The sequence below is a fragment of the Macadamia integrifolia genome, chromosome 6 (genome assembly GCF_013358625.1).
Source record: "Macadamia integrifolia cultivar HAES 741 chromosome 6, SCU_Mint_v3, whole genome shotgun sequence".
In the NCBI taxonomy this organism is placed as follows: domain Eukaryota; kingdom Viridiplantae; phylum Streptophyta; class Magnoliopsida; order Proteales; family Proteaceae; genus Macadamia; species Macadamia integrifolia.
Genome location: NC_056562.1, coordinates 16,820,844 through 16,847,020, shown reverse-complemented (window position 1 = coordinate 16,847,020; position 26,177 = coordinate 16,820,844). Strand labels below are relative to the sequence as shown.

General features: G+C 37.8%; 1 protein-coding gene and 1 pseudogene across 1 annotated transcript; one reads left to right on the top strand and one right to left on the bottom strand.

Annotated features, from left to right (window-relative positions):
* The first annotated feature begins 650 nt into the window (after window positions 1–650).
* Window positions 651–2,936, top strand: LOC122081439 (probable xyloglucan endotransglucosylase/hydrolase protein 30). Its single transcript, XM_042648584.1, has 4 exons — window positions 651–929; window positions 1,019–1,119; window positions 1,215–1,423; window positions 2,291–2,936. The coding sequence occupies exons 1-4, from the start codon at window positions 746–748 to the stop codon at window positions 2,805–2,807; spliced, it is 1,011 nt and encodes a 336-aa protein (XP_042504518.1). The 5' UTR covers window positions 651–745; the 3' UTR covers window positions 2,808–2,936.
* Window positions 2,937–9,724: 6,788 nt separating this feature from the next.
* Window positions 9,725–25,412, bottom strand: LOC122082092 (annotated as a pseudogene).
* Window positions 25,413–26,177: the final 765 nt, after the last annotated feature.

The window sequence follows — 26,177 nt, the reverse complement described above, 5'->3', positions numbered from 1 at the left end:
TTAGTTGGGACTTCTTTCTCCCCGATAATCTCGACCATCCGATCTTAATATGTAATCTTGCGTGTGTTCTGTTCAGATAGTCCACGTGGCACAGACTAGGTTGCCCAATCGCATTGGAGGGTCCTTCCTGCTGTGATATACTGGGGTACAGGTCAGACGGTTCAGTTATATCATGTGACAACCAACTTTAATTTCACACTGCCACGTGTCTACCAGAGTCTGAAGTAATAACCAACTTGGCGTCCGTCTGACGCCACCGTTATTACCCGCCCAATTGGAGAAACTTCTACTTTTGAGTCCCCAGAATGAAATGTCAGAAATACTTCTATCTCTGATCAAAACTACAGAAAAACCCTTCCCGCTAAGGCTTTCTCATCTTCTAGATGTTGAGGGTATTCTAGTCAATGAAAAATGCGTTAAATATTGAAACGGAAACCCACTGAAACTCGTGAAACTCCCATTACCATATCGCCACCACAGCCGCGTTTGACCTTCACACGGAATCCTGAGCACAGAATGACAAAATTGCCCATCACAATTACGGAAAATACAAAATGGATGCTGAAGACAGATATCCCCATTGATGTCAGCGTCCTATATATATCACTCACACACACACGCAACTAAATTTGTATTCTTTGAGTGAGAGAGAGAGAGAGAGAGAGAAACAGAAGAAGAAGAAGAAGAAGAAGAAGAAGAAGAGAAGAGTAGAAAGAGAGAGAAATTTTTTATTATTCTTACAGAGATGGGGCGGTTACGTTGTTCAGTCTCAATCCTTCTATCCCTTGCTTTCACGTCCATCGCCAGTGCAGCTTTCGACGTCGCCACCATTCCATTCCAAGAAGGTTACAGTCCTCTATTTAGTGACTTTAACATCCACACTTCACCGGACGGCAAGGGCGTCAACCTCCACCTCGACAAATTTTCCGGTATGTTACAATTTTCCGTGGCGTTTCCGGCCAATAATTATAAAATTTTCGCTTTATTTAGACATTAAACCATTAATTCTTTTCTTCAGGTTCTGGTTTCATCTCCTCAAGCCTCTACAACCATGGATTCTTTAGTGCCAATATCAAACTTCCGGCCGATTACACCGCCGGCGTTGTTGTCGCCTTCTATGTAAGTAAAATTGCCTTTATAATTGTAGGAAACTCATTAATGTTGATGAAATCTTTTCTAATCTGTCACCGTCGGGTGATTTTGAATGCACGTAGACATCGAACGGAGACGTGTTTGAGAAGACACATGATGAGCTAGATATTGAATTCATGGGGAACATAGGTGGAAAACAGTGGAGCTTTCAGACGAACGTGTATGGTAATGGGAGCACCAACAGAGGACGGGAAGAACGGTACCACCTATGGTTCGACCCAACTCAGGATTACCATCGTTACAGCATCCTCTGGACCCACCAAAACATCATGTATGTACAATCAACCCCGTAGCTCTCTCCTTATCTACCCTGTGATTAATTAATTTCCAATCCTACGCACACAGCCTACTTAAAACAAAGGGAAAGTGGTTCCTGTGGAAGAATGAAAAAGCACTAGAAAGCATCGATAGAGGTGTTATTTTTCTTTCACGGAAGGTGGACAGGTCATTTCACCCCATGAATAGACCAGCTGCTTGTATGATCACCTAGTCGTACATATGAGTATTCAACACCTGTTCCATTTTTTTCTATTACATGGATAAAGAAAGATATAATTAAAAGTAAGACAGACAGGTATTGGATGCTCATCCATTCGATCAAGTGATCATATGAACAGCAGATCCCATCTACCCAGAGACCACACTACCATTTTCCCTAAAAGGCAAGAGAACTTGAAAAGCAAAAAGACTGCCTTGCTGACGGCCAATGAAATGAAATAATTCAACTTCCCCTTTGGATTCACAAATACTCTCCCAGGTTTTAGCATTTTCAAAAAACTTAGTAATGTCTTAACATTTTCAAAAAGCCTAGTAATTTTAGTTTCATTGGCTACCTGTAGAGATTTTGGCCACTTAGCTGCAATCCCTGCAATCAAGGGATTGCAGATACTTAGCCACAATCAGGGGATTGCAGCTACTTGGCTACAGTCAGGGGTAGCAACTTAATTGCGGCAGCAGCCAAATTTATCTAGAGAAGTCTGTCTGCTTGCACAGCAAAATTACTAATTGCCATTCAGAATGTTGACATTCAGACTAGTATCAAGTTACCAACTTGTATCCGACCCGGTAACGAAACGGTTGATACGGGTCATGATTGCCCCGAATGCTATTTAAGCTCTTTCTTTTCATGGGTATGCAGCTTCTACGTTGATGAGGTCCCTATCAGGGAGGTGCATAGCGACGCCATGGGCGGCGACTACCCTTCGAAGCCAATGGCACTATACGCAACAATATGGGATGCATCATCTTGGGCTACTTCGGGTGGCAGGTATAAGGTGAATTACAAGTATGCACCATTTGTTGCAGAGTTCAAAGATCTTGCCCTCCAAGGTTGCCTCGTTGATCCGATCCAACAGGTTCCCAATACTGGATGCTCCGAGAAGATTAATGAATTGGAGAAAGCAGACTATGCGGTCATCACCCCGGCACGCCGTTCTGCTATGAAGAAATTCCGGCAGAATTTCATGTACTACTCTTATTGTTATGATACCCTCCGGTATCCGGTCACTCTACCCGAGTGTGTCGTGGATCCGATAGTAAAAAGAAGGTTCAAGAACACCGGGACAGTCAAGTTTGGTGGCCGCAGCCATCGTCGTTCCAAGAAGATTCGGGTTCCTTCATCAGCCGGGACCCATAACTCGGTTCATGGCATTTAATAATTTTTTTTTTTGCTACGTAAATGAAAACGTTGTTTATATGTAGTGGGTCTTGATTCTTTCTTTCTTTAGTTATTCAATTTTGGAAATTTTGTTATTTATAATGGAATTATTTATTAGTTTGTATCATTGCTTGGATGAATTGGTATGTATTCTTTTTTTTTTTTTTTTTAATAGAAGAATTAGACTGTATTCAAGAACCGTGAAGAACTCCAGCCTCAAAATAGGTTTATCTAGTTAGGACCTACATGATAATCATTTTGTTTCACTATTTCTTGAATTTTGTATTTCTAGAAACAAAAAACGAACAGAAATTCGTTTGCTGAAGTCAGTTCAATTTTTTGTGCCTGAAAAATGAACCAAAACAAAAAGTTATTAAGAAAAAAAAAAAACTGTCTTTTAGGAACTCATCTCTATCCCAGAAATAAAGGCAAAGAAATAATTTCATGTTTAAAAATACCTCGTATTGAAACCTGAGGAAGAGACACATTTAGAATTTAGAAAAATTGCATTTGCAACCTTTTCTTTTGGTGCCAACTCGTAATCATGCACCATGGAAGAGGATGTGGTTGATCCAGGTTCAAGATAATAACCCTTTTAGGTTGGTGAGATGTCCACTTTTAGAGTGTACCTCTCTAAACAACCCATCATAAAATGGGGTTTACTTCTTTTTTTTTTTTTCTTTTTTTTTTAATGAATAGAAGAATTAGAATGTATTCAAGAAGCATGAAGAACATCCAGCCTCAAAAGGGTTTTATCTAGTTAGGACTTACATGATAATCATTTTGTTTCTCTATTTTTCGAATTTTTTGTTTCGGAACTAAAAAGAATGGAAATCCATTTGCTAAAGTCTGTTTAATTTTTTGTTCTTGAAAATGAACAGGAACCAAAAGGTTGTTAGGAAACAAAAGAAAAAAAAATAAAGAGCCTTAGAAGAAATTTTCTCCGTCTCAAAATAAGAAAGAGAAATAAGGTAAAGAGATAATTTGATACATAAAAAAATAATTTCATATTTAAAAAATCCTAGTATTAGTGGCAGAGGAAAGGACACATTAAGAAATTAGAAAATTTGCATTTGCGGCCTTTTCTTTTAGTGCCAACTGCCAATCATGCACCTTGGAAGAGGATGTGGTTGATCCAGGTTCAAGATAATAACCCTTTTAGGTTGGTGAGATGTCCACTTTTAGAGGGTACCTCTCTAAATAACCCATAATATAATGGGGTTTACATTTTAGTTTTTTCTCATTAATTTGATATCAATTACAGTAAAATTTTCGATCACCTAGCTAGCTCTGAGGTGAATTGGCATCAGTGCTTCCTGATCATCATGTAACAACCATGAGTTGGAGTCTTTTAGGCTGCACGTCATAGTGTGTGAGTGTATTTGTGTGTGACCGGTGTCACCTTCCATATGCATTTAACCATATTTATCAGTAATTCTATCTTTGGATTTTAATTAAACTTTCAAGAGATGATGATGAAGACTACATTGGCTTTTTGTTTCTGGTAGTTATGGATTCTTTGGTTGTGGAAGCTTTATGTAGCTGTCATTGGTTTGGTTATTGTTTCATTAATAAGGACTTCAAGAAGATAGAGAAGTTCAAGAGAATAGAAACAGATTGGTGGGTAGAGAGTACTTATCTTCTTAAACTAAGGTTTTTGTTCTCACTAGCCCTCACCTGCTTAAAGCAAACAAAAACAGATTAAACTGAAGTGGACCCATTAGTTTTATAATGAAATCCCACTTACCTAAATGATTTGGTTGGATGACTAACTCCATAGCTTCTATAGAATATGATTCCTTCAGTTGGTTTTCTAAATTTTGCAGAGGTTGGGTATAATGGTTTCGTTAGGTTTAGCTGTTGCCAACTTTTTTATGAATTTGGAAGACCTTCTGGAGGAGAAGAGGCAAAGTTGGAAGCTGACTTGATTGGGAATACATCTGAGTTGGTTAACTTCATATGGGTAGTTTGTGTGATTATGATGATTCTCAAATAATGATTGGGAGTCTTGACTCCACCCTTTTTGGGACAAATTAGCTGTGGGCCTCTTTATTTTGTTTGGGGTATATTGTTGGAATCCAGCGACCTTATGGGGTGGTTATGGAATAGACCCAAAGTCCATAATTAGTGGCCTTGGTAGGTCCTTGACATATTTGTCCAATCGTCATGGTATAAATTTAGGTATCATAAACCTCAAAGAAAGAATTGTATCATTCAGATATTTTTTATTCAAGTTTTTGTTTGAAGTTTAGAAGTTAAGGCTTTGTGTAGTTGATTAAAATAAAGAAACCCTTGTAATCATTACTCCACATGGTTATGTCACTGACTTCAAACTATTTTGTATTTGGTTATTAAATTTCACTTAACTTTACATCTGAATCCCTTTGATTGGGGGATGAGCTTCTTAGTGGTAGACGGTTAGACATTTGGGCTCAAGCATAAGTCCAAAGGTCACTAGTTTGACCCTCATACCCCCCCCCAACCTTCTTAAAATGTAGTAGTAGTTGGTCAGTAGTTAATAATATGTAGGACCCATTTCCCCCCCCCCCCTTGTTGGCACCTCATGGGTCCCTTCTCTCACACTTTGGATGAGCCTCTAGCTCAATATAGAAAGCAACTAGGCGGTTGGGTTCTAACCTAATTCTAGGGAAGGTTGTTGGTTCAATCCTTCTACCCTCCACCTTGACAAAATAGTAATAGTAGTTATAGCATTGTAATAAATGTGGCCTAGTAGGCCCCCTTGATAGCCCCTTAGTGGGTTTTGTATTCCCCTTGTGAGTCTCTATATGGCTTCTCAATTGGTCTTGCTTGGCCTATTGGCCCTTCAGCTAAAAACAAATACTTATGGATTTGAAAATAAAATAAAAATTACATTTAAAAAGTGTTATTACTAAATGTGGTAAAAATTCAAGTAGTTTATACAATTATATTGGTTAATGATTACAAAAGTTTATTTATTAAGTTTGAAAATTTCACTTCCCTTCCCATCAACTTCTCTTGCAATCAAACTGAACCTTAAAGAGAAATATTTTATTTAGTTAAACTACTTATAAAACCCTCCAAGTTTTTGACAACTTCAAATGCATTCATCATCTTTCAAAACACTATTGCATGACTTTCTTTGTGGTTTTCTAACACCAACGTCTACATGATGTTTCTGCAGGATTGTTGAGTGCTTCAAACTTTACTGAAGCAAGTTCATCTACATCGGTTATGTGACTTAAATTCTATTGCTAATGGTTTGCATCTCAAGATGTAATTGCACCACACTTTAGTTTTGCTGAACTATTACACACTGATATACAATGACACTTCTTAGGATCTCACTTTTATTTGCTATGGAAATAAACATCAACTTCTTTTTTCTTTAGCAAAAAAAAAAATCATTAGAAAAATTTCAATCGGTCTTCCCTTTGCATGATGAAATATTTTTTTTAACTCAAAATTACTCTCAACAAGGTTAGACTAATTCCCTTTCAAGTGCAATACAAGAAAACATCAAAGACAAAAAAACACACTTCTTTGTTACCAAACTCATCTATGTATGCTAATGTGCATAATACTTGCTATGCGAGCACAATGAGTGGAAGATGGGTGATTCATCATATAGGAAGTAATTATCAAAATATATATATAAATGGTGGGCCCCTAGTTTTGAGTTAAGGTTGTACATACTCTATCACTAAGAGAGACCTCTAATATAATAGAAAATGCTAGAAGATTCAAGCATCTCACTAAACACTCAATTGTTTCCATGAACAATCAAACTCAAGCTTTGAATTCTATATAATGGCTATCAACATTAGTCCTTATGGTGGAAATAAGTTTGGTACCCTTAAATATTTTCTATAATTAGTATCAAAGCACAAGAGGTTTTGCCTACTGAAAACTCTACAAAATTATGATTTTTAGCCATTGGTGACCTGAAATGAAGCACCACAAATAAGGGTAGCAGCAAATGAAAGTTATTCAGTGACTAATGACGTGGTTCCAAATTGACAACAATCAACGTCCATTCAACTGTTAACACCAATCAAAATTGACTATACATTGGATAGAGCGCAAATGACATAATTTGTAGTTCTGACAAGCCTTAACATCAAATATATTATATCCAGTATTTGATGATCATAAAACGATGTCAGGTAAAACCTAAACTATGTGTCACCAAAGTTAGGAAAAATACATTCGGCGTTTGAGTGCCTTGACTTGGCTCACAAGTGTGAAAAGTACCCGGCATCAACCTCAAATATGAAAGAAGAGAAATCACTCCCTAGTGAACCTTACCCTTAGATTCTCATTCTTACATGGTAACTTCATATCATTCTCATCTGCTTTCAATATGAGACTAAAATTTCTACACAAAAGTGTCTCTCTCAAAAGCAACTCCAAGGAATTCATACCTTATGGGAGGGAGAGTATTCAAAGACATATTTTTTAAATCGAACAAAATAAAGATATTTTGAAACTTTGTTTATAACACATTTCCAATACATCAACTCCAAATCATTCAATTTAGTTATTAAATTTCATGTTACTTTGCATCTAAATCCCATTGGATAAGAAATGAGATTTTAGCTTAGTGGTAGGTAGCTAGGTAGTTGGGCTCAAGCGTAAGTCCAAGAAAGGTTGTTGGTTCAACACTCCTACCCTCGACCTTTCTAAAATAATGTGGTAATAGTTTAGTAGTTAGTAATAAATGTGGCCCACCGACTTCTTTGTTGGTTACTTGTAGGTTTGGGTCAATCAACAAAAGTGTTATTATATCAATTCTCCACGAGATTGAAAAAAAAAACTCATCCATGAGATTTATAGAAAAATAGAATTTTTGACATACGATCAACAACATTCTTATTAACCCAATGAAATCAACAATCGGACCACTACCAAACAATACAAAATCATCAATAAGGAGTTTATTGTTAAAGTTGAGTGGAAGCACAAATTCGATTGGTTTGATAAAAAGATCAACTAGTGCATTTTTTTTCACGATAAGTACTTTAATGAAAACTATAGCCACTTGGCCTTCCATCATCGATTGCTCATCTTCTTATTCTTTCACTCACTATTCAATGACTCAGACCGATTTGTCAAAGAACGCATCTAATCATTTAAGAGATGGTTAAGACAATTTACTTTGTAATTATTCCTTACTTAAGTTTCTTGAAAGAAAAAAAAAACTTCTCTTAAGGATCCATGAGCTCTACGACTAGGTTTAGCTCTGATACTAAATGATACAATCAAGAGTTTCCAAAAATCAGTTCAGATCACTTATGACCCACCCAAACTATTAATGGATGAACAACAAAATATAGTGATAGTTAGGTAAATATCTCTAAACTTATAAGGGGAATCATAATTTTGTAAATAAATAAAAACTAAAAAGGCATTTTTTGTAGCCAAATAGAAAAATGATACATTCACCACATCTCCTTCAACCTTTTGTAAAACTAGGACAACCAATGGAATAGGGAGTGTTCACAGATGGGAACTCTAATAGAAAGGGGCATGAGAGCGAAGCCTTCAATGTTGGAGACTTTGCTTCCCCACTTTACTCGTGTTAGTCATAGTAGTCAGCATTCTGACAGGAATGCCTCCTTGGTCGAAGAGCCGGCACGGCGTATTGGTTAAGTACCAAGAGTCTGGATCAGGTGGTTGATACATATGTTAAGGCTGTTCAGACCGTAAACAAGGGAAGATAAAAGAGGGTCACCCAGTTCTTCCTGTCGCATTTATCGGTAGAGTGTAATCTCAGTCTCAAATTGACATGAAACTTTAGGTATAGAATTGCAATCCCAAACCCTATGAATTGCGAGTGACAACAAACTCAATAGAATAAAGGGTAGGCAACAATCATTTTATATATCTTGTTCAATCAGTAGAAATTGAATTAGGAATGAGTTTTTGTATATATCTCACAACTAAATGAGGTTTGGAAATTAAATCTACAATATTCTAATTGCCTAATGGAGGATAACCTTTGCCCAAAATATACACTATAAGAGAAAAGAGATCAACATCACCCTATAAGAGAATATAGTGTTGTTAACAAAACAAGTACCACAACAGAATAGAAGATAGATAAGAGAAGATGAAAGAATGATAAAAAATAAAAGAAATAGAAGAAGAAAATAAACGAAAAACAAAAGGGATCTCAACAACAGAGAGAGAGAGAGAGAGAGAGAGAGAGAGAGAGAGAGAGAGAGAGAGAGAGAGAGAGAGAGAGAGAGAGAGAGAGAGAGAGAGAGAGAGAGAGAGAGAGAGCACAACCACAAGCCATGCAGGCATACTCAACATAACTCAATATTTCATTCTCATTCATCTAATTACTACCATCTATTACACGCATATAAATAAGGAGGAAAAAAAACTGCTGTGTATTCAATTAGGTTACTACCTCAAACAAAGAAACCAATCTCCTATGTAATCCAACTTTAAATCAAATAAGGATTATTACACCTTTAGTTCATCTTAGTTTGGGCTTCCAAACAAGTTTGGACTGGTCCACGAAAATGCTACTGCATCACGTCTCATATCATATTCAACAAAAAGAGGTTTACCATAAATTTAAGAGGCTCCAATTGAATGTAAATCTCATTATTTGTTTCTCTTTTGCATAGACTAAAAACTAAATTTAAAGGTAATGGATGAATCACAACAAGAAGAGGTTTGACACGTGATCCCTTCACTTTAGAGCTCAGATTACATTATAATATCCTGTGACATGCCTCTGTGAAAAAAAAAACACCCTCAGGGGGGGGGGGGGGGGAGATAAACATGGTCTGCTAAAAATATCTAAAACACTGAAGGATAGCATTAAGTGTACTTCAACACTTATCATACAATATGTATAGCATCAAACTCTTGTGTGATTCTATTTTTGTTAGTCCTTCTACAACTGGGTATGCAAATATTTTAGCCATCACTGTTGAAAGTGTTGCATGAAATGGGTTGACTACATCTGTATATAGCCTAGAAAGCCAAAGAAAGTTGTATTAACAAAAAATGCAACAACATTGTCCCAAGAACTTCTATGATTTTGAGATAGTGGATTCTTTTGGAGAATGTTTAGTGAATGTATGACTTTATAAAGGATTAGAAAGAAAAAAATGCATATTCTACAATCTATAAGAAATATAGTTTGACTAGTCAATATATCTTCCCTATTAATTATTATAAGGTAATATATCCAGAAAATTAATCTTGGTAGATCGGGTGCAGGTGGTGTGTTTCGTGATTATTTGGGTAAGGTTACAATCTCTTTTAAAACCTTTATTCAAAGCAAGACTAGCTTTGAGGCTCAAATTGTTGCTCTGATGGAAGGATTGCTTAGAGTGAAAAGATTTGGCGCCCAAGCCCTTTGGATAGAATTTGACTCGGCTTCATTGGTCTCTTTGATCCAGACGAATGATATTCCTTTATTTGCAATATAAGAGTGACCTTTTTTTTTTTTTGGTAACCATGCAAGAGTGATCTTACTTGCAATCTTTCCTTAATTTGATTTCTTGGAAAGTTTCTCATTGTTATAGAGAGGACAACCCCATTGCAGATTACCTTGCAAAAGATGCAACAAAGACGGGAATATCAACGGAAGAAATTGCTTTTCCTAGCCACATTTAGGAGGAAATTGGGTCTAATGCAATGACTAGACCTAGATTATGGTTTTAGTAATTTTGGGCTGCTGATGGCAATGCTGAAGGTGGGGCCCCTCATTCCAAGTTCCTTTTCTGGTGTAGCCACTATAATGTTTTCTTTCTTCCTTTTATTGTAATAAAATTGATCCCCTTTAGCCCCCCCCAACAAAATTATAAGATAATATATGACCTCGGATAGAGCATACTGGAGGGTCAGGATCCATATAGTTAACCCCGTTTAGCTAAGTTTTTCCTATCATGTTGGGTTGTGCCTCTCTCCACTTACTCTCATCTTTCATCTCTATACCATGTCTCTTTACCCTTTTCTTTTTTTTTTTTTTTCTAAGGGTCAGCAAGTATATTGTATTAGAATAGGAGAAAGAATACATTTACAAAGAATTTGAAAAAATCCATTGAACCCCCAATCCACCTTCGGCATTGCCATCAGAAGAGAAGGAGAACAACCACAAATAGGAAAAAAAAAAACTCTGATTTTAGTGATGAAGTACTATTCCACCTTCGGCATTGCCATCAGCAGAGTAGTAAGTCAAGATAAAATCAGCACTGTTATGAAAACCTGTATCTCGGCCTTAGTTCGGCATCCCATGTTATATCATTCACTATGAAGGTGGGAGGAGATTGCCATATTGATTCAGTTTGTACTAGAGCCGCTTGTTTTGCTAATTTGTCTGCAACATTATTCGCCTCCCTGAAGCAATGGATTGCAGACTATGTAGTGGTGTCTAAGTAAGCCTTGTAGCTTCGCCAGTGTTGTTGAAAGAACCACGGAATGGTGCGGTTTTTAATACAGGTTACCACCGGCTGAGAGTCACACTCCACCCACAAGTTCTCCCAATTCCGAGCTTTGGCCACCCTCATTCCCATAAAGAGCGCTTCAAACTCTGTAATAAAATTTGTTGTGACACCTAGTCCACCTGTGAAGCTTAGGATATGATTCCCAGTATGATCGCGGAAAAATGCCCCAGCTCCTGACCGCCATGGGTTTCCCAAAGAGCATCCATCAATATTTATCTTAATGGTTCCTTCTTTGGGCGGATTCCATAATACCTTACTGATTTTTTGTATCTTCTTTGAAAATATTTTGATGTGTAATTGTCTGGATAGGATCAGATCCTGCACTCCATTTATAGGAATGGCACTCATTGCTGAAAATTCTTTTAGTCATGAAGAATTCTTTTAACAACAATTTTAGCATTGGAATGACCATTGTCATGTCTTCTCAGATTCCTTTCTCTCCAAAGGTTAAAAGAAATGATGATTAGAAGGGCCAACCAAGCAGTTCGCAGCTAAATAGCATTTGATTTCTGTTTCCACCATGAAAAAAGCTCCTCAATTGAAGGGAAGCTCCTCCATTGGACCTGGAAAAAGTATAGAATATCTCTCCACACATTATTACTGAAATTGCAGCCTAGGAATAGATGGTTTAGAGAATCCTCACTCAGCTAGCATAGATCACATCTTGAGGTAATAGGCACACCTCTGCTACGAACTTGACCATCAGTGAGAAGCCACTTATGACATAATTTCTATCCATACAGGGAAAAACGAGGGTATAAATTTTTTTTCCACACCAGAGTCGCCCATCCTTGTATGGGGCAAGCTACCCTGATCCCTTCCCATGCCGATTTAACTGTAAACTTCCCTGATTCAGAAAGGGATCATACCCTTTCATCTAGATCATCAAATGATGGAAGATTAGCAGTCTTTATGCGTGCACAAATCTCCTTTAGGGCAAGGTTTGACACCACAGGGAGAGACCATTGCCCATTTTCTATAAAATTTGCTACTGAGGCTGAAAGGTCAAGATTTGATAGAGAAATAGGATCCAGCATATCAGATATTTTCCCATTCTTTAACCAGCGATCATGTCAAAAACTAATAGAACTACCATCTCCAATGATCCAGCGCTCAGATTCACTAATGAAGTCCCACACTTTGCGAAGACCAGAAAGAATCGATGATGAGACAGCAATTTTTAATTTTCCTTGTTCTGTAACCAATCAACCTCTGAGGAATTTTCCAAATAAATAATTATCATTCTTAATAAACCACCCCAGCTTTGCTAGCAGGGCCATATTGATGTCTTTTAGACATCTAATGCCCAGACCGCCTTCCTTCTTTGGTTTGCACATGAAATCTCATTTGACAGTTATTGCCCTGGTAGTTGTAGTCTCTCCAGTCCATATAAAATTACGGATCCATGTTTCCATAGTGGCGATCAGAGAAGAAGGCCACAAATAAATTGAAAATTTGTGAACTGGACTCAAAACAGATCTCACCAACTCAACTCTGCCTACCATTGATAAAAAACAACCCTTCCATCCTGACAAACGATCCCTGAATTTATCCATAAGAGGTAGGATAAGGCTACTCTTTACCCTTCCTTTAAAATCTGAACTCCTGAATACCAAGTAGAGAAATGGCATTCAGGAATACATAGCACTTCTTTGACCTGAAGTTTCCTGGCAGCAGGGATGTGGCCAAAATACATATGACTTTTATCTAGGTTAAAAGCTTGACTAGAATAGGTTGCATACCTGTCTAAGAAGCATTTAAGACGCTTCACACCACGCAGATCAGCTTTTATGAAGATGAAAAGATCATCAGTAAAAAGCAGATGCGAAGGAGTAAATGCATTTCGTGGACCTTGCAAACCCTTCACCATGCCTTTTGATCTTAAAGCTTGAAGACCACGGCATAGAACTTCCTCTGCCAGAATGACCAGCATTGGCGAAAGAGGATCACCTTGTCTAAGACCCCTTTCTACACCAAAAAATCCCACAAGACCGCCATTTATCATAATTGATAGCCTTGTTGACTGTAGGATTTGTCTTACCCAATCAATCCATTTGGAAAGGAAATCAAACTTTTCCATAACATCAAATAGAAATTGCCAGTCTAGAGTGTCAAAAGCTTTTTGGACATAAGATTTGTAAGCTCTGAAGCAACACCAATGGACGAGAATATTACCTTCCCCTTTTGAAATGCTCCTTGCTCTTCGGAGATTAATCGAGGAAGGAGAAGTGAAAGGCGCATAGATAGGATTTTTGGGATTAGCTTGAAGACAAAATTCCTGAGACAGATTGGTCTGAATTGACCCACTTTTCGAGCATTAGTGACTTTGGGTATCAGTGTTAGGAAATTGCAATTCACACCCTTAGTTTCCACCCTTTCTTTGAAAAAATTTTGAACAACTACACACATATCTACACCAACAATATCCTAGCACACTCTGAAGAATGCACCAGGGAAACCATCAGGACCAAGAGCACTATCAGGATCCAAATCCATCATGGCCAACCTGATTTCTTCTTTGCTTGGAATCTCCGTTAATCTCTTGTTGTCCATTTGTATCACCACATGTGGAATTTCCTCAAGCAAACCGTCGTCCCTTACAGAATTTCCTTTCCGATGAAAGGCGACATAGTGATCCATGATTTTTTTCCCAATTACCAGTGGATCAGTGAGCATAGTACCTTCAGTCGTGTGAAGCTCTCGTATTGTATTCCTTGTTCTTCTTGCTTTGGTGGATTGATGAAAAAAACTTTGAGCAATGATCACCAAATTTCAGCCATCTATTTCTAGATTTTTCAGACCAAAGTTTTTCCTGTAACATCACTGCCTTATTGAGAGCATCTCTTGCAACCTGTTCCTTCATAAATAGATCATCGGTTGACCCAACAGCTTCAATTTCTTTCTTAACCTCTTCCAACCTGCATTCCATCCTTACTACCTCCTGGTCAATGTGAGGGAACACCTCCCTAGCCCACGCTCGCAATGTCCCTTTAAGTCTTGTCAGTTTTTTGGTAATCACATGGAGTGTGGAGCCATAAACCAGTACACTCCAATGAGTCCACACAAGATCCTTAAAGTCTACATGTTCCGTCCAGAACATATTCATGCGAAATGGGGCATTCCTTGGCTAAGGAATGCTCACATAATCAACCACAAGTGCTAATGATCAGAATAGCCACGAGACAAAACACGCTGGGCACACCCTGTGAACCTATTGGACCATGCATCATTGCATAAGTTGCGATCCAAAACTGCTTTGACATTACCAAATTGCCTATTATTTGTCCATGTGTACTTGCATCCAGTGGAGGGGAGGGTCATGACACCTACTGATTCCATGAAAGTCGCAAACTCTTCCGTTGAACCCAAGTTGAATTTCCCAGGACCTCTTTTCTCATAAGAGTAGAGATAGGCATTGAAATCCCCAATAATCAGCCATAGTTGCGTGGAACCTGATATAGTGCATAAATCACACCATAACTGCCTGTGTAATATTTTGAAACAACTAGCATGAACAACAGAAAAAGCATTTAATCCCCTGAATCTTCATATGCATTATAATATGTTGGTCAAAGGACAAAACTACTGTAGGACGCGGAATGTCCTCTTTCCAAAAAAACCAAAGATTTGAATTCGCATCTATTCTACTATTTGCAATATAATCAGAATTATATCCCAGGGATGAGAAGAGCTTATTGGGACAGTTATCTATCAGCACTTTTGGCTCCGCCAAACATAGAAACATTGGATCATGCTCCTTGACAAGCAATTTGATTTCAGCTCAAGCACGACAGTTTGCTACTCCTCGAATATTCCAAAAGATGCACTTCATTGGCTAACTGAGTTGTTGATGTTGAGCGTAACTCGATGACCTATATCGCCCTCATATTCAATTTGGTTTAGCACCCCATCCACCCTTAATAGCTCTGCTTCTCTTCTCTTTTTTTATTTTGCACCCTGGGCACTAGTCTCACGAGCATCAGCCCTAGTAGAAACATTGTTGCAATTCTCCATCGATCTGAGCGAACTGCAAACTATATCTGCAGTAGCTTGAGATAGATCATACTCCACAACAGCGACACCACCACCATCACAAATCGCTACTGACATTGGTGCATATGTAAGGTTGCAAGGACTAATTTCTCTTTATGTTTGGACCTTATTTTTCCCTACTTTGTTTTAAAAGGATCCTCATAGCCAACCCCATTAAGTTGGAACAAAGCTAAGTTCATTGTTATTGTTATATTCAGGATGACCAATAATGACAAACTCAAACTATCAGGGGATCCAAAACTGCCCTCCTTTCATTCATTTTGACATGTCAATTTCATCCATTCAAACTAAAATGATACTTCTATTTATATAGGAACATAAACTAAAAAGGGGAAGATTACCTTAAGCCTCAGTTTACTATCCTTGTCCCAAAAATTGAAACCACCATTAAAACCTGCAATTGCAAAAGCATGGTGTAACTGGTAAAAGAATACCACATAAGCTCCAAAAAATTTATCAAATTGCTGTTAAAATCAAAGTCCATTGAAAAAAAAATTCGTTATCATGATTCAATTTTATTGCCTAGTATGTGCATTGATTAGTATATCTAAAATCAAGACCTAATATTATGACTATCAAGAAACATTTCCATGGTCCAAGCAATAGAATAAGTTGTAAGCATTGCAAAGAAGCAAACAAAAATTCTGATAATTTTCTATACTACATCAATTAAGTTATCTTTTATCTTAATGAACAAAAAAAAAATATAGAAATTCACCTAAATTGCAAGAAATTACATACTGTTGAAATGGAACCATGAAAAGTTAGAAATTGATGCAGATTATTAATAATAGCAACTAACAGTCAAGACAAAGAGTTGTAAAGAAAAAAAAAAACCATTGTCACAACCCAAGGAAAGCCATAAATTCACTTAAGACTATTCTCGTGACAAGAAAGTCAGAGAAAAACTTTTTGCAGTCAAGAAAGAATGCAATGAAAGAATCTTTTAGAATTAAAATTTAAAGCATTGATTGAGTAAATCTCATTCCCATCTTTCTGGAATTTAAAAGTAAAAAATAAAATTAATTGGTTGTGAATCATTCAAATGATGAACACCTACCCTTCCTTTCATCGAGCCAATCTGAAAAAAGAGGGGAGCTAGGGAAAATTAAGCCCCCCACCCCTGTAGTTTGTCAAAATTACATGTGGATTCAAGATTTGAACGATTTACACCGCCCTCCATTGACTATATGAAAATGCTGCTAGTTTTATACAACAAAATACTGTATTACCCCTTTAGTAGAAATAATCTTAATATGAGAGGACCAAAGTAACATATCTTTCTTACCCTAGTCACCTACTGGGCGAAGTACTCGATCGGAGATCTTCAATTTTGTCTGGTGGAAAATAGAAGTCATCTGTATCAAGTGATAAGTGAATTGCTCAGTAGTGCTTTGCCACTATTGGAGCTGGCGGAAATAGCTTAATGGTAGAGCATAGCCTTGCCAAGGCTGAGGTTGAGGGTTCAAGTCCCGCCCAATAGTCAAGGTAGGAAACTGCGAAGAATAGTGTAGTAAAGTAGCCAAGGGAGTCAAGAACCCAAAAGGAATCAACTCTCCTTCTCATATGCAGCCTTATGAAGGCTAGGCCCCTTATTTTTGCCTTCCACATTGATGCAGCTCGGCGAGGGATTAGTGCTATCTTTTGACTTGATTTTTATTTACTTCCTTTATTGGTTAGAGATTAGATTAACAGTCTTTTATTTAGATTTGATTTTTATTTTAGTTGCTATCTAGGTTTAGTTTTCATTTTTAATTAGCTTCCAAAATTATGTCATTATTTTTTTCTTTAAATAGCCCTGTAATGGAGAAGAACTCAGTTTTAGATTTTTAGAAATTGAATGTTTATATGGCTTAACAATGGTTGCCGTGACCTCCATCTCCTTCTTCTGTTCTTTTCCTTATCTTCTTCTTCTTTCCTCCTTAATTTTCCCTCTCCTATTATTAATTTCTCTTGCTGGCTGAATCCCTATTCTGGGCTATAGTTGCTGGTTTGAAGAAAGCTGGCTATTAGGATTATGGTCTGGCGATGACATCTGGTTGTGAGAAGTGTTGCTAAACCAAGAAATTCCATTGATCTGATCTGGGATTTCTAGGATTGGTTTATCACTCTAGGGAGACCCAAATTCATAAGTCTCGACCTCCAAAAATCCTTGTTTCAGGTGCGATTTCTTACCTGGAATCAGATCTGGTTCTTACTTGCCGCCTAGAGAACTGCAAAACTTGTTTTACCTCATTGAAGTTTTCTGTTTGAGGTATCTACCTGCTGGAATCAGGAGGCCACAAGGTTGTTAGCCTTCGTTTGGAAGATCATCCCAAACCGAGACTTGTTGAAGGAGCTCCATCAATCTGAAACCTCTCCTTACCGCTGGGTTTTCTTGCTCCCTAACGTGACCTAAGGTAGAAGATGACCTTCTCCTTTTTTTCTTAAGTTCCCTAATTAATTATATTTACAGCAAACCCCTTCTTTTATTAAACTTGTGTTCTAATATTTCCTTTATCTTTGGTAATTTCAGAATACTCCTCTTCCAATTGTTATTTCAGTTTAACCCCACTACTTCCTTTATTTTCAGAATTGGTCCTTCTCTTTAGATTTAATTCCTGTTAAGTCCCTATTCACTTATTTCACTCTAAAAGGGATTTAAATTGTACCACAAATTATAATATTGCCCCTGGTCTTGTCAAAAGTGAATTATTTGGTTATTTAGTGGGCCCTAAGCAATCCGATTTTATTCCTTGGAATCCTGTTCTACATCAAGTGGTATCAGAGCAAAATTTCCTGCACTTCCCTAACCATGACAAGTAACGTTACCAATGCTGGTTGAACAAATTGTATAGTGAGTTAGCCGAGAACCAATAGAATACTGATGCTAGGCTTGAGAGGACTGAAGCTAAGTTTGACAAATTTATGGAAGAGATGATTGCCTTTATGAAGAGGTCCGACAAGCGAGCTGAAGAAGGATCCTCTATATTACCTCCTCATCTCAACACTTTATGGATCGAAGACACACCTCAGAGGCAGCAACTTTATCTAGTTGTTCCCCAGGATGTTACCCGATAATTTTTTGACAGAGATTATGGTATCAAAGTTGAGGTTTCCGAGTTCAATGGTGAAAAGGGACCTGAGGAATTTCTTGACTAGCTTACCAAAGGGGAGAGAATTTTGCATATAAGTCTCTTCCAAACGTGAAGAAGTGTGAACTCATCATCAACAAGTTTATTGGGTATGCATGTTCATGGTGGGATGATGTACTATATGCAAGGTTTGTCAGAAGACTTGGACCCGTTACCAACTGGGAGGTCATGAAGCAGATCCTGACTGAAAAATTTGTTTCTCTTAATTATGAAAAGGTAATGTTCCATAAATTACTTAACTTGCAACAAGGGAACAAAGATGTTGAATCCTACACCCTTGAGTTCCACAAGTTGTCTTCAAGGTGTCGACTTCAAGAAACAGGCCAGCAACAAGTGATGCCATATATCAGTGGGTTAAGTACTGAGATTCGACTTGAGTTGGCTAACACTGATTTCAGGTCTGTTGATGGGGCAGCAGCTCATGCCAAGACAGCTGAAGAGGAGTCCATTTATTGGAAGAGTATGCTCAAGACTCCTTCGGTTAATAGACCTCCACCACATATAGAGGAAAAGAAGCCTGAAGCTCATAGAGTTGAAGAAAAAACGTCAGAGTTCAACAAGGATAGTGTTAGGGTAAAGAATATCATATGCCATAGTTGTGGCAAGAAGGGTCACTATTCCAACAAGTGTCCCAACAGGACTCGTTCTGTGAACGTAGCAGAGAAGCAGCCGACAGACAAGAGTGAAGATGAATCGCATTTATATCCTTATCCCCTCAAGGACAATGATATTGTCGATGATGAAGATGAGGGATGTAGAAGCTCATTCAGCTAGCCTTTCATCATTTTCGAATAGACTAATTGATAAGGCTCCTCTCTTCAGGCAAAAGGGTACTTTTCTACACGGCTCCGACCATACTGATGTTCATGCAGTTGTTGATACTGGGGCAGAAGTAAATTTTATATCTACTGAATTTGTTCGAGCACACAACCTTCCATAGAAGCAGTTTTTCAAGAAGATTCATGTGAGAGGTTTTGGACCCACAGCTCGAGAAGAGGCCACTGCAGTTGTTCAAGTACACTTACAGTTTGGGCCGTTACAGTACCATGTCACCTGCTTGGTCCCCCCATTGGCGCACTGCGACATTCTTCTAGGGCGACCTTGGCAGCGACATGCAGGCATTCTCTATGATGGCGCACGGAACACCATCAAGGTGAAGCAAGGAGGTCGTATGTACTTAATGAGGCCACATGCATTATCAGACATGCCACGTCGTCGATTGAATCTAGCTCCAGTGACACGTCAGCCTACTCTCCCTCCTCTAAGTGTTGTGTTCACATCTTCTATTTTGAGATACTTGCCATCTCATCAGTGAGTAACTTACAAGGGTATCTTGGGAGCACGACCTAACTCGACGGAGTCGAGTTCTTTTAAGACCGGGAGAGTTGATGCAGCTCGGCGAGGGATTAGTGCTATCTTTTGACTTGATTTTTATTTACTTCCTTTATTGGTTAGAGATTAGATTAACAATCTTTTATTTAGATTTGATTTTTATTTTAGTTGTTATCTAGGTTTAGTTTCCATTTTTAATATAGCTTCCAAAATTATGTCATTATTTTTTTCTTTAAATAGCCCTGTAATGGAGAAGAACTCAGTTTTAGATTTTTGGAAATTGAATGTTTATTTGGCTTAATAGTGGTTGTCGTGACCTCCATCTCCTTCTTCTGTTCTTTTCCTTATCTTCTTCTTCTTTCCTCCTTAATTTTCCCTCTCCTGTAATTAATTTCTCTTGCTGGCTGAATCCCTATTCTAGGCTATAGTTGCTGGTTCGAAGAAAGCTGGCTGTTAGGATTCTGGTCTGGCGATGACATCTGGTTGTGAGAAGTGTTGCTGAACCAAGAATTTCCATTGATCTAATCTGGGCTTTCTAAGGTTGGTTTATCACTCTAGGGCGACCCAAATTCATAAGTCTCGACCTCCAAAAATCCTCGTTTCAGCTGCGATTTCTTACCTGGAATCAGATCTGGTTCTTACTTGCCGCCTGGAGAAGTGCAGAACTTGTTTTACCTCATTGAAATTTTCTGTTTGAGATATCTACCTGCCGGAATCAAGAGGCCACAGGGTTGTTAGCCTTCGTTTGGAAGATCAACCCAAATCGAGACTTGTTGAAGTAGCTCCATCAATCTGAAACCTCTCCTTACCGCTGGGTTTTCTTGCTCCCTAACGTGACCTAAGGTAGAAGATGACCTTCTCCTTTTTTTTCTTAAGTTCCCTAATTAATTATATTTACAGCAAACCCCTTCTTTTCTTAAACTTGTGTTCTAATATTTCTTTATCTTTGGTAATTTTAGAATACTCTTTCTCTTCCAATTGTTATTTCAGTTTAACCCCACTACTTCCTTTATTTCCAGAATTGGTCCTTCTGTTTAGATTTAATTCCTGTTAAGTCCCTATTCACTTATTTCACTCTAAAAGGGATTTAAATTGTACCACAAATTACAATATTGTCCCTGGTCTTGTCAAAAGTGAATTATTTGGTTATTTAGTGGGCCCTAAGTGATCCGATTTCATTCCTTGGAATCCGGTTCCGCATCACACTTGTCACCTTAAGCTTCCTGCTATTACCCTTTTATACTCATGTACCCAAACACTCATCGATAACCCCAAAGGGATTCCACGGTTCTTCCTTCTCATTTCTGCTACTACTATTAATGGCTATTGGAGCTGTTGGGTTTGGTTCAATGGGTTCGATCTCCGCCACATTCGGAGAAGAATGGTTTTTCTTTGCTATTGATGCGAGCGGGAAACAAGATGTGGTATGCTGAGAGAGGAACAACTCCTTAACCTTTGACACCAATTATTTTAGTGTTGTACCTCCCATGGCTGCGCTCACAGGGGGAGAGGGTTTCATGTGTGGCCTTGAAGGCAATACTTCTCAACTCTACTGTTGGAACTCCATCAATTCAGATACGGTTCTCGTCCATGTGAAACTCTAAAACACCTCTTATTCTAACATTGCTGCAGGAAAAAATCATATTTGTGCCATTAGAGGATCTTATTATTCCAATTCCAATTTGGGTCCCGTTGATTGTTGGGATTTGCTTCCAAGTGTTAATAACACAATGGTTTATGTTAACAATTCCTCATTTTCTAATCCATCCATTAGTAATCTTGTTTTGAGGAATCTTGTTTCTAGGGAAGGCTTTGCTTGCGGTGGAGTTTGCAATTTAGCTTCAACTTGGTTCGCAATGTTTGCTATCTTCAATCAGGTTCTCCGCGAGCTTCAATCAGGTTCTCCATGGTGCTCTTCACTATCTTTTCTGACATAGCTGAGGTTGCAAAAGAATGGAGTTGAAGACCTAGGTTGAAGAAGAACAAAGTGAAAGAGGGATTTCCTCTTTTGTTCGTTTTAAGTGAAGGGCGTATTAGTAAGTTCACTTTATAATAAGGGCATCTTCGGCATTAAAATTGTGACGTTACCAACTAACAGTTTCAAAGTCACGGTGACTAACAGATTGGACCTAATTGTAAGAATCTTTTAAACTACAGGGGAGGGGCGTAAATCATTCAAACCCTTGGTTCCACATATAATTTCGACAAACAACAGGGGGACGTAAGTTTCTCTACAAAATATAACCATGATGATGATATAATCATCACACCCAAAATCTAAAAATAATAAATATATTGCTAGAGATAACCACACATCAAATTAATCCACATGAAATCAAAGAATATAGATTATGCCTCCATGATGTTAACATAGCCTTACTGAGCAAATTAATGTGGCAAATCAAACTTGAAGATTCTGTCATGAGTAGGTTTTTCAAAGCAAGATTTCTGACCAGTGAGGGTGATATAAAAAAGGGGTATAAGAATTCGTCTATTTGGCCAGGTGTGAGGAGGATATGGGAGTTTGTAACGAAGAATGAGAGATGGGTTGTTGGCAATAGTAATTCAATTAATTTTTTAGGTATAAATACCATTCAAGAAATGTCTGGATAGAAAGAAAGCATGTAAGTGATGTAGCTTGTTGGAGTATTGCATATTGCATGTATTGTTTTGGTGATTTTAACATGTGCATTAAGTGATGAAAAGCTATGACTTCAAATTGATCCTTCCCAAGTATCAATGCATCAAGCACCAACAAGCCAAGCCAAGAAAAAATGGGTCACTGAGCAAGGAGCATCAATGGAACATCTGTAAACACAAATGATATGAAGATTCAAGACTCGTGGAGATGATTAAAAATATCTCAAGTGACGAGGAAGCCAATATCTATCTTCGAGCTGAGCTTCCATAATATTAGACCTTGCCTCAGCTTCAAGAGTTTCCAGAAATTCTTCTCTAGTGAGAAGATTTGCTGAGCAGGTGCTATCATGCTGTGCTTTTTGAGAGGTGTTTGCAGCTTACCTTTCTTCTTTATCCTTTGAGCCTTCATCTTCATTAATTCGGATTTTTATTTAAAAAAAAAAAATGAAAAGAAAAGTAAAGAAAAGAAAAAGAAAAATCTTACTACGAGGTTCAGGCTCTTTTATTTCCAAGTTCTTCCAATTAATTCTTTAAAGCCAATTAGATCGTGGAATCCTAACAACTTAGGATTACAAACGGTTACATCACGCAAAAATAAATCCTAAGAGATGTAGTACAAGGCCAGCATAGGAGGAGAAAGAACCAGAAGGGTCAGCCCACTCAAACCCTTATTTAGGCCCAATGAGTCAAGTAGAACCAGCCCATATTAGGCCGTGAGTTAAGGAGAGGGTCCATATTTGGGTCCATTTGAGGGTTGTAACTTAAATCGGTTCAGAGCCCATGATCAGCAGCCTTTGGTTTTTCTATTTTAGCTGATTATGTGGGCCCGCCCATGTTGCTGCCTCAAGTTGAGTTATTACAATTTTTTCAAGTTTCTATTTTGTATTAGTTTCTATTTTCTGTTGTCACTTGTTTCTTCCAATCAAACCATTAGTTTGCCTTGATATTTTTAGGTACCTAGCCTATCCATTAAGGCTTTCATTCAATCCAATTACATTTGGACCAAGCATATTGAAGTCAACTATCACTTTTTATGAGGGATGCAGTAATGAGGAAACTGATTTCGACTCCATTTGTTTCCTCTGTGAATCAGCTCGGTGATATATTTAGTAAAGCATTGTTTCATCCAAATTTTTTTTCAGGTTATTCCAAGCTGGTCATGGGTAATGCCTATGCTCCACTTTGAGGGGGAGTATTGAGACTTTAATTATGTGTTTGGTGACTTTTAGCATATATGGTCAATTCACCATATTTGCTGATGTTTAGTATTGTTGGTGAAGTGTAGGGATTAATATTAAGTGACTTGTAATTGTATTCTATCATAACCCTTATCAATTAAGACCAGGCCTTCCCATGACATAAAATATCAAATCATGGGTTGGGTTTTCAAATCCACGGACCAGGGACGTACGAGATTGTTCTCATATGTGAACCTGATCTGGTCTTGTTTTCCTCCTCCTCCTTCCTTCTTCCTTGTATATAGGTACTGTTCTTACCTTGTCTAATATTGTCGCAACCATAAATGGTCATAATCGTGGAATATTAAAGTTTTGGTTTTTGTTGCCCTAGCCAACCTCTGACAATGAAAAATGAAAATAAACTAAGCTCAATGAACTTAAAACCGAGTTTATGAAGAAAATTGCTTACCGAGAAACCTTGCTGATCTGGAAAGGCAGCAACACATCCTGTTTCATGGTTCAGGGGTGATCTGATTCTCTTAAACTGGACCTGTTGTGTAAACAATTATTGAAGTGAAAGATGTAAGAAAAATTGAATCATTGAAGCAATTGAATTATGAGATCCCACTTTCTAGATGCTATAACCAAGCAGTGCTCAAGCCATAATGAGCAACCAGTGAACTATATATTACACTTAAATTATATTCTTTGAACAAAGTGACTTGTACAGTTCAAAAATTTTCAACAAAATAGTAGTGAACCTTAAGCAATGGCATTCATTATCATTTTTTTTTATTATTTAATAATATGTGTGTATTGAGAAAAAAAGAACAAAGTTGGCACGAACGGTAAACTCAGCCGTTCTAAGTTCGACTCCCATTAAACACATCTTGGGCCACTCACATGGGGTGTTTAGTGCTCTTTGTTGCTTTCAGTAAAAGTTGAATAGTTCTCATTCAACCCCAGTATGACCCGGTTCATGCGGTTGTGGGGTCAGTATGGGCCCGTGGGACTAATTTGGCTAAAGACCTGCATACCCGTCATTAGCAAAAAAGAACAAAAAACAAAAAACAAAGAAAAAGCTATCACCGAATATAAAGTTCCATATATTTTGTGAGCTTGGCATCTCTTTACAAGGTCCTCCAGTTCTTTGGTATGATATATTGGGGCTACTTACCTGTCTGCTAATCTTGTTTTCCATTCTCATACTAAACACATGGAAATTGACTTCCATTTTGTTTGCGATCGTGTTGCTAAGCGTCAACTTTCTGTTCAGTTCATCTCAACTACTGACCAAAGCCTTATCTACATCAAGATCCAATTTCTTCGGGATAAGTTGAAGATTCGATGTCCCGACTCTCCAACTTGAGGGGTGTATCACCGAATATCTATTCTATATTTTTCATTTCCTAGCGTGTGTATGAGAATATCTTATGCATATCACATGTGAATCTCATAGTCCTACTACATCTCTACTTTCTACTTACGTTTGTAAGCCAACTAAGGCAATCGGTCTTGTATATATACACCTCTATGGTTGTAGAATTACAATCACTAAAACACAATATTATCCTCAGGTTCTATCAAAGAAAATCCCACTACATTCTTTGGATAGACCAAAAGATAGGAATAGGGATCCCTAACTTAAACAGGACAAGCCTGTAAATACAAATTGAAAAAGATGAAGACAATCATCCCAATCATATCTGAAATATACTTTTTTTGCTGCATCTTCTTCCCAGAGAATATTCAGCTCACTTGGAAAATCCAAAGGCTGAATCTGAATTTCAGCACTTGTAGAAGCATGAGTAGCCATGTAGTCAGCTGGTCTATTCACTTTCCTTCACACGTGTCTAAATTCCTTTTCAAGTATGGAATCAGCCAAATTGCAAATTTTTCTCTTGATAGCCTAAAACTCCCCAGGACCTTGAATCTTCCTCTAAAAATATCTATAGCAAACTTGGAATCCGATCTCATTGAAACTTCCAACGAATTGTTCTCCTAGCACAATGCTAATCCTCTTTGGACTGCAAGGAGCTTCATTTGGAGAAATGAATTAATAGGACTGCATCCTCCATAGGCCAAAATTGGAACACCACCATTCTCCCTAATCAGCCCCCCAAAAGAAGCTTTATCAATAGTAAGAGAGCCACCACAATGCCAGCACACATTAGAAGAGGGGGTTGAAACCAAGAGCAAGTTTTAGGAATCTTAACAACCCAATCCATACTAACTCCCTATTTCTCAATAAGGAACCGATCCCTGCTATTAGAAACTCCAGAGAACTAAATTTCATAGCATCTAGCCTTGATGTCTTCCACAATCCCAGAAATCATTTTTGGTCTACTTTATTTCTTAAAATTCCAGCATTTCTATCTTGCTAAACATGCTGAATAGTGCCACAAAAAGAGCTAACCGACCAATGATCTTTAGGGGCTCCTCATTATTGAACACATACTTAACCCACACTGCCAAGTCATCTATTTTTCGAGCTTGTCTACCATGCAAGGAAAATAGGGCAATAATGTCTTTCTACACATGAGAGGTAAAAGAACAATTAAAAAAATAAATGGTCTCTATC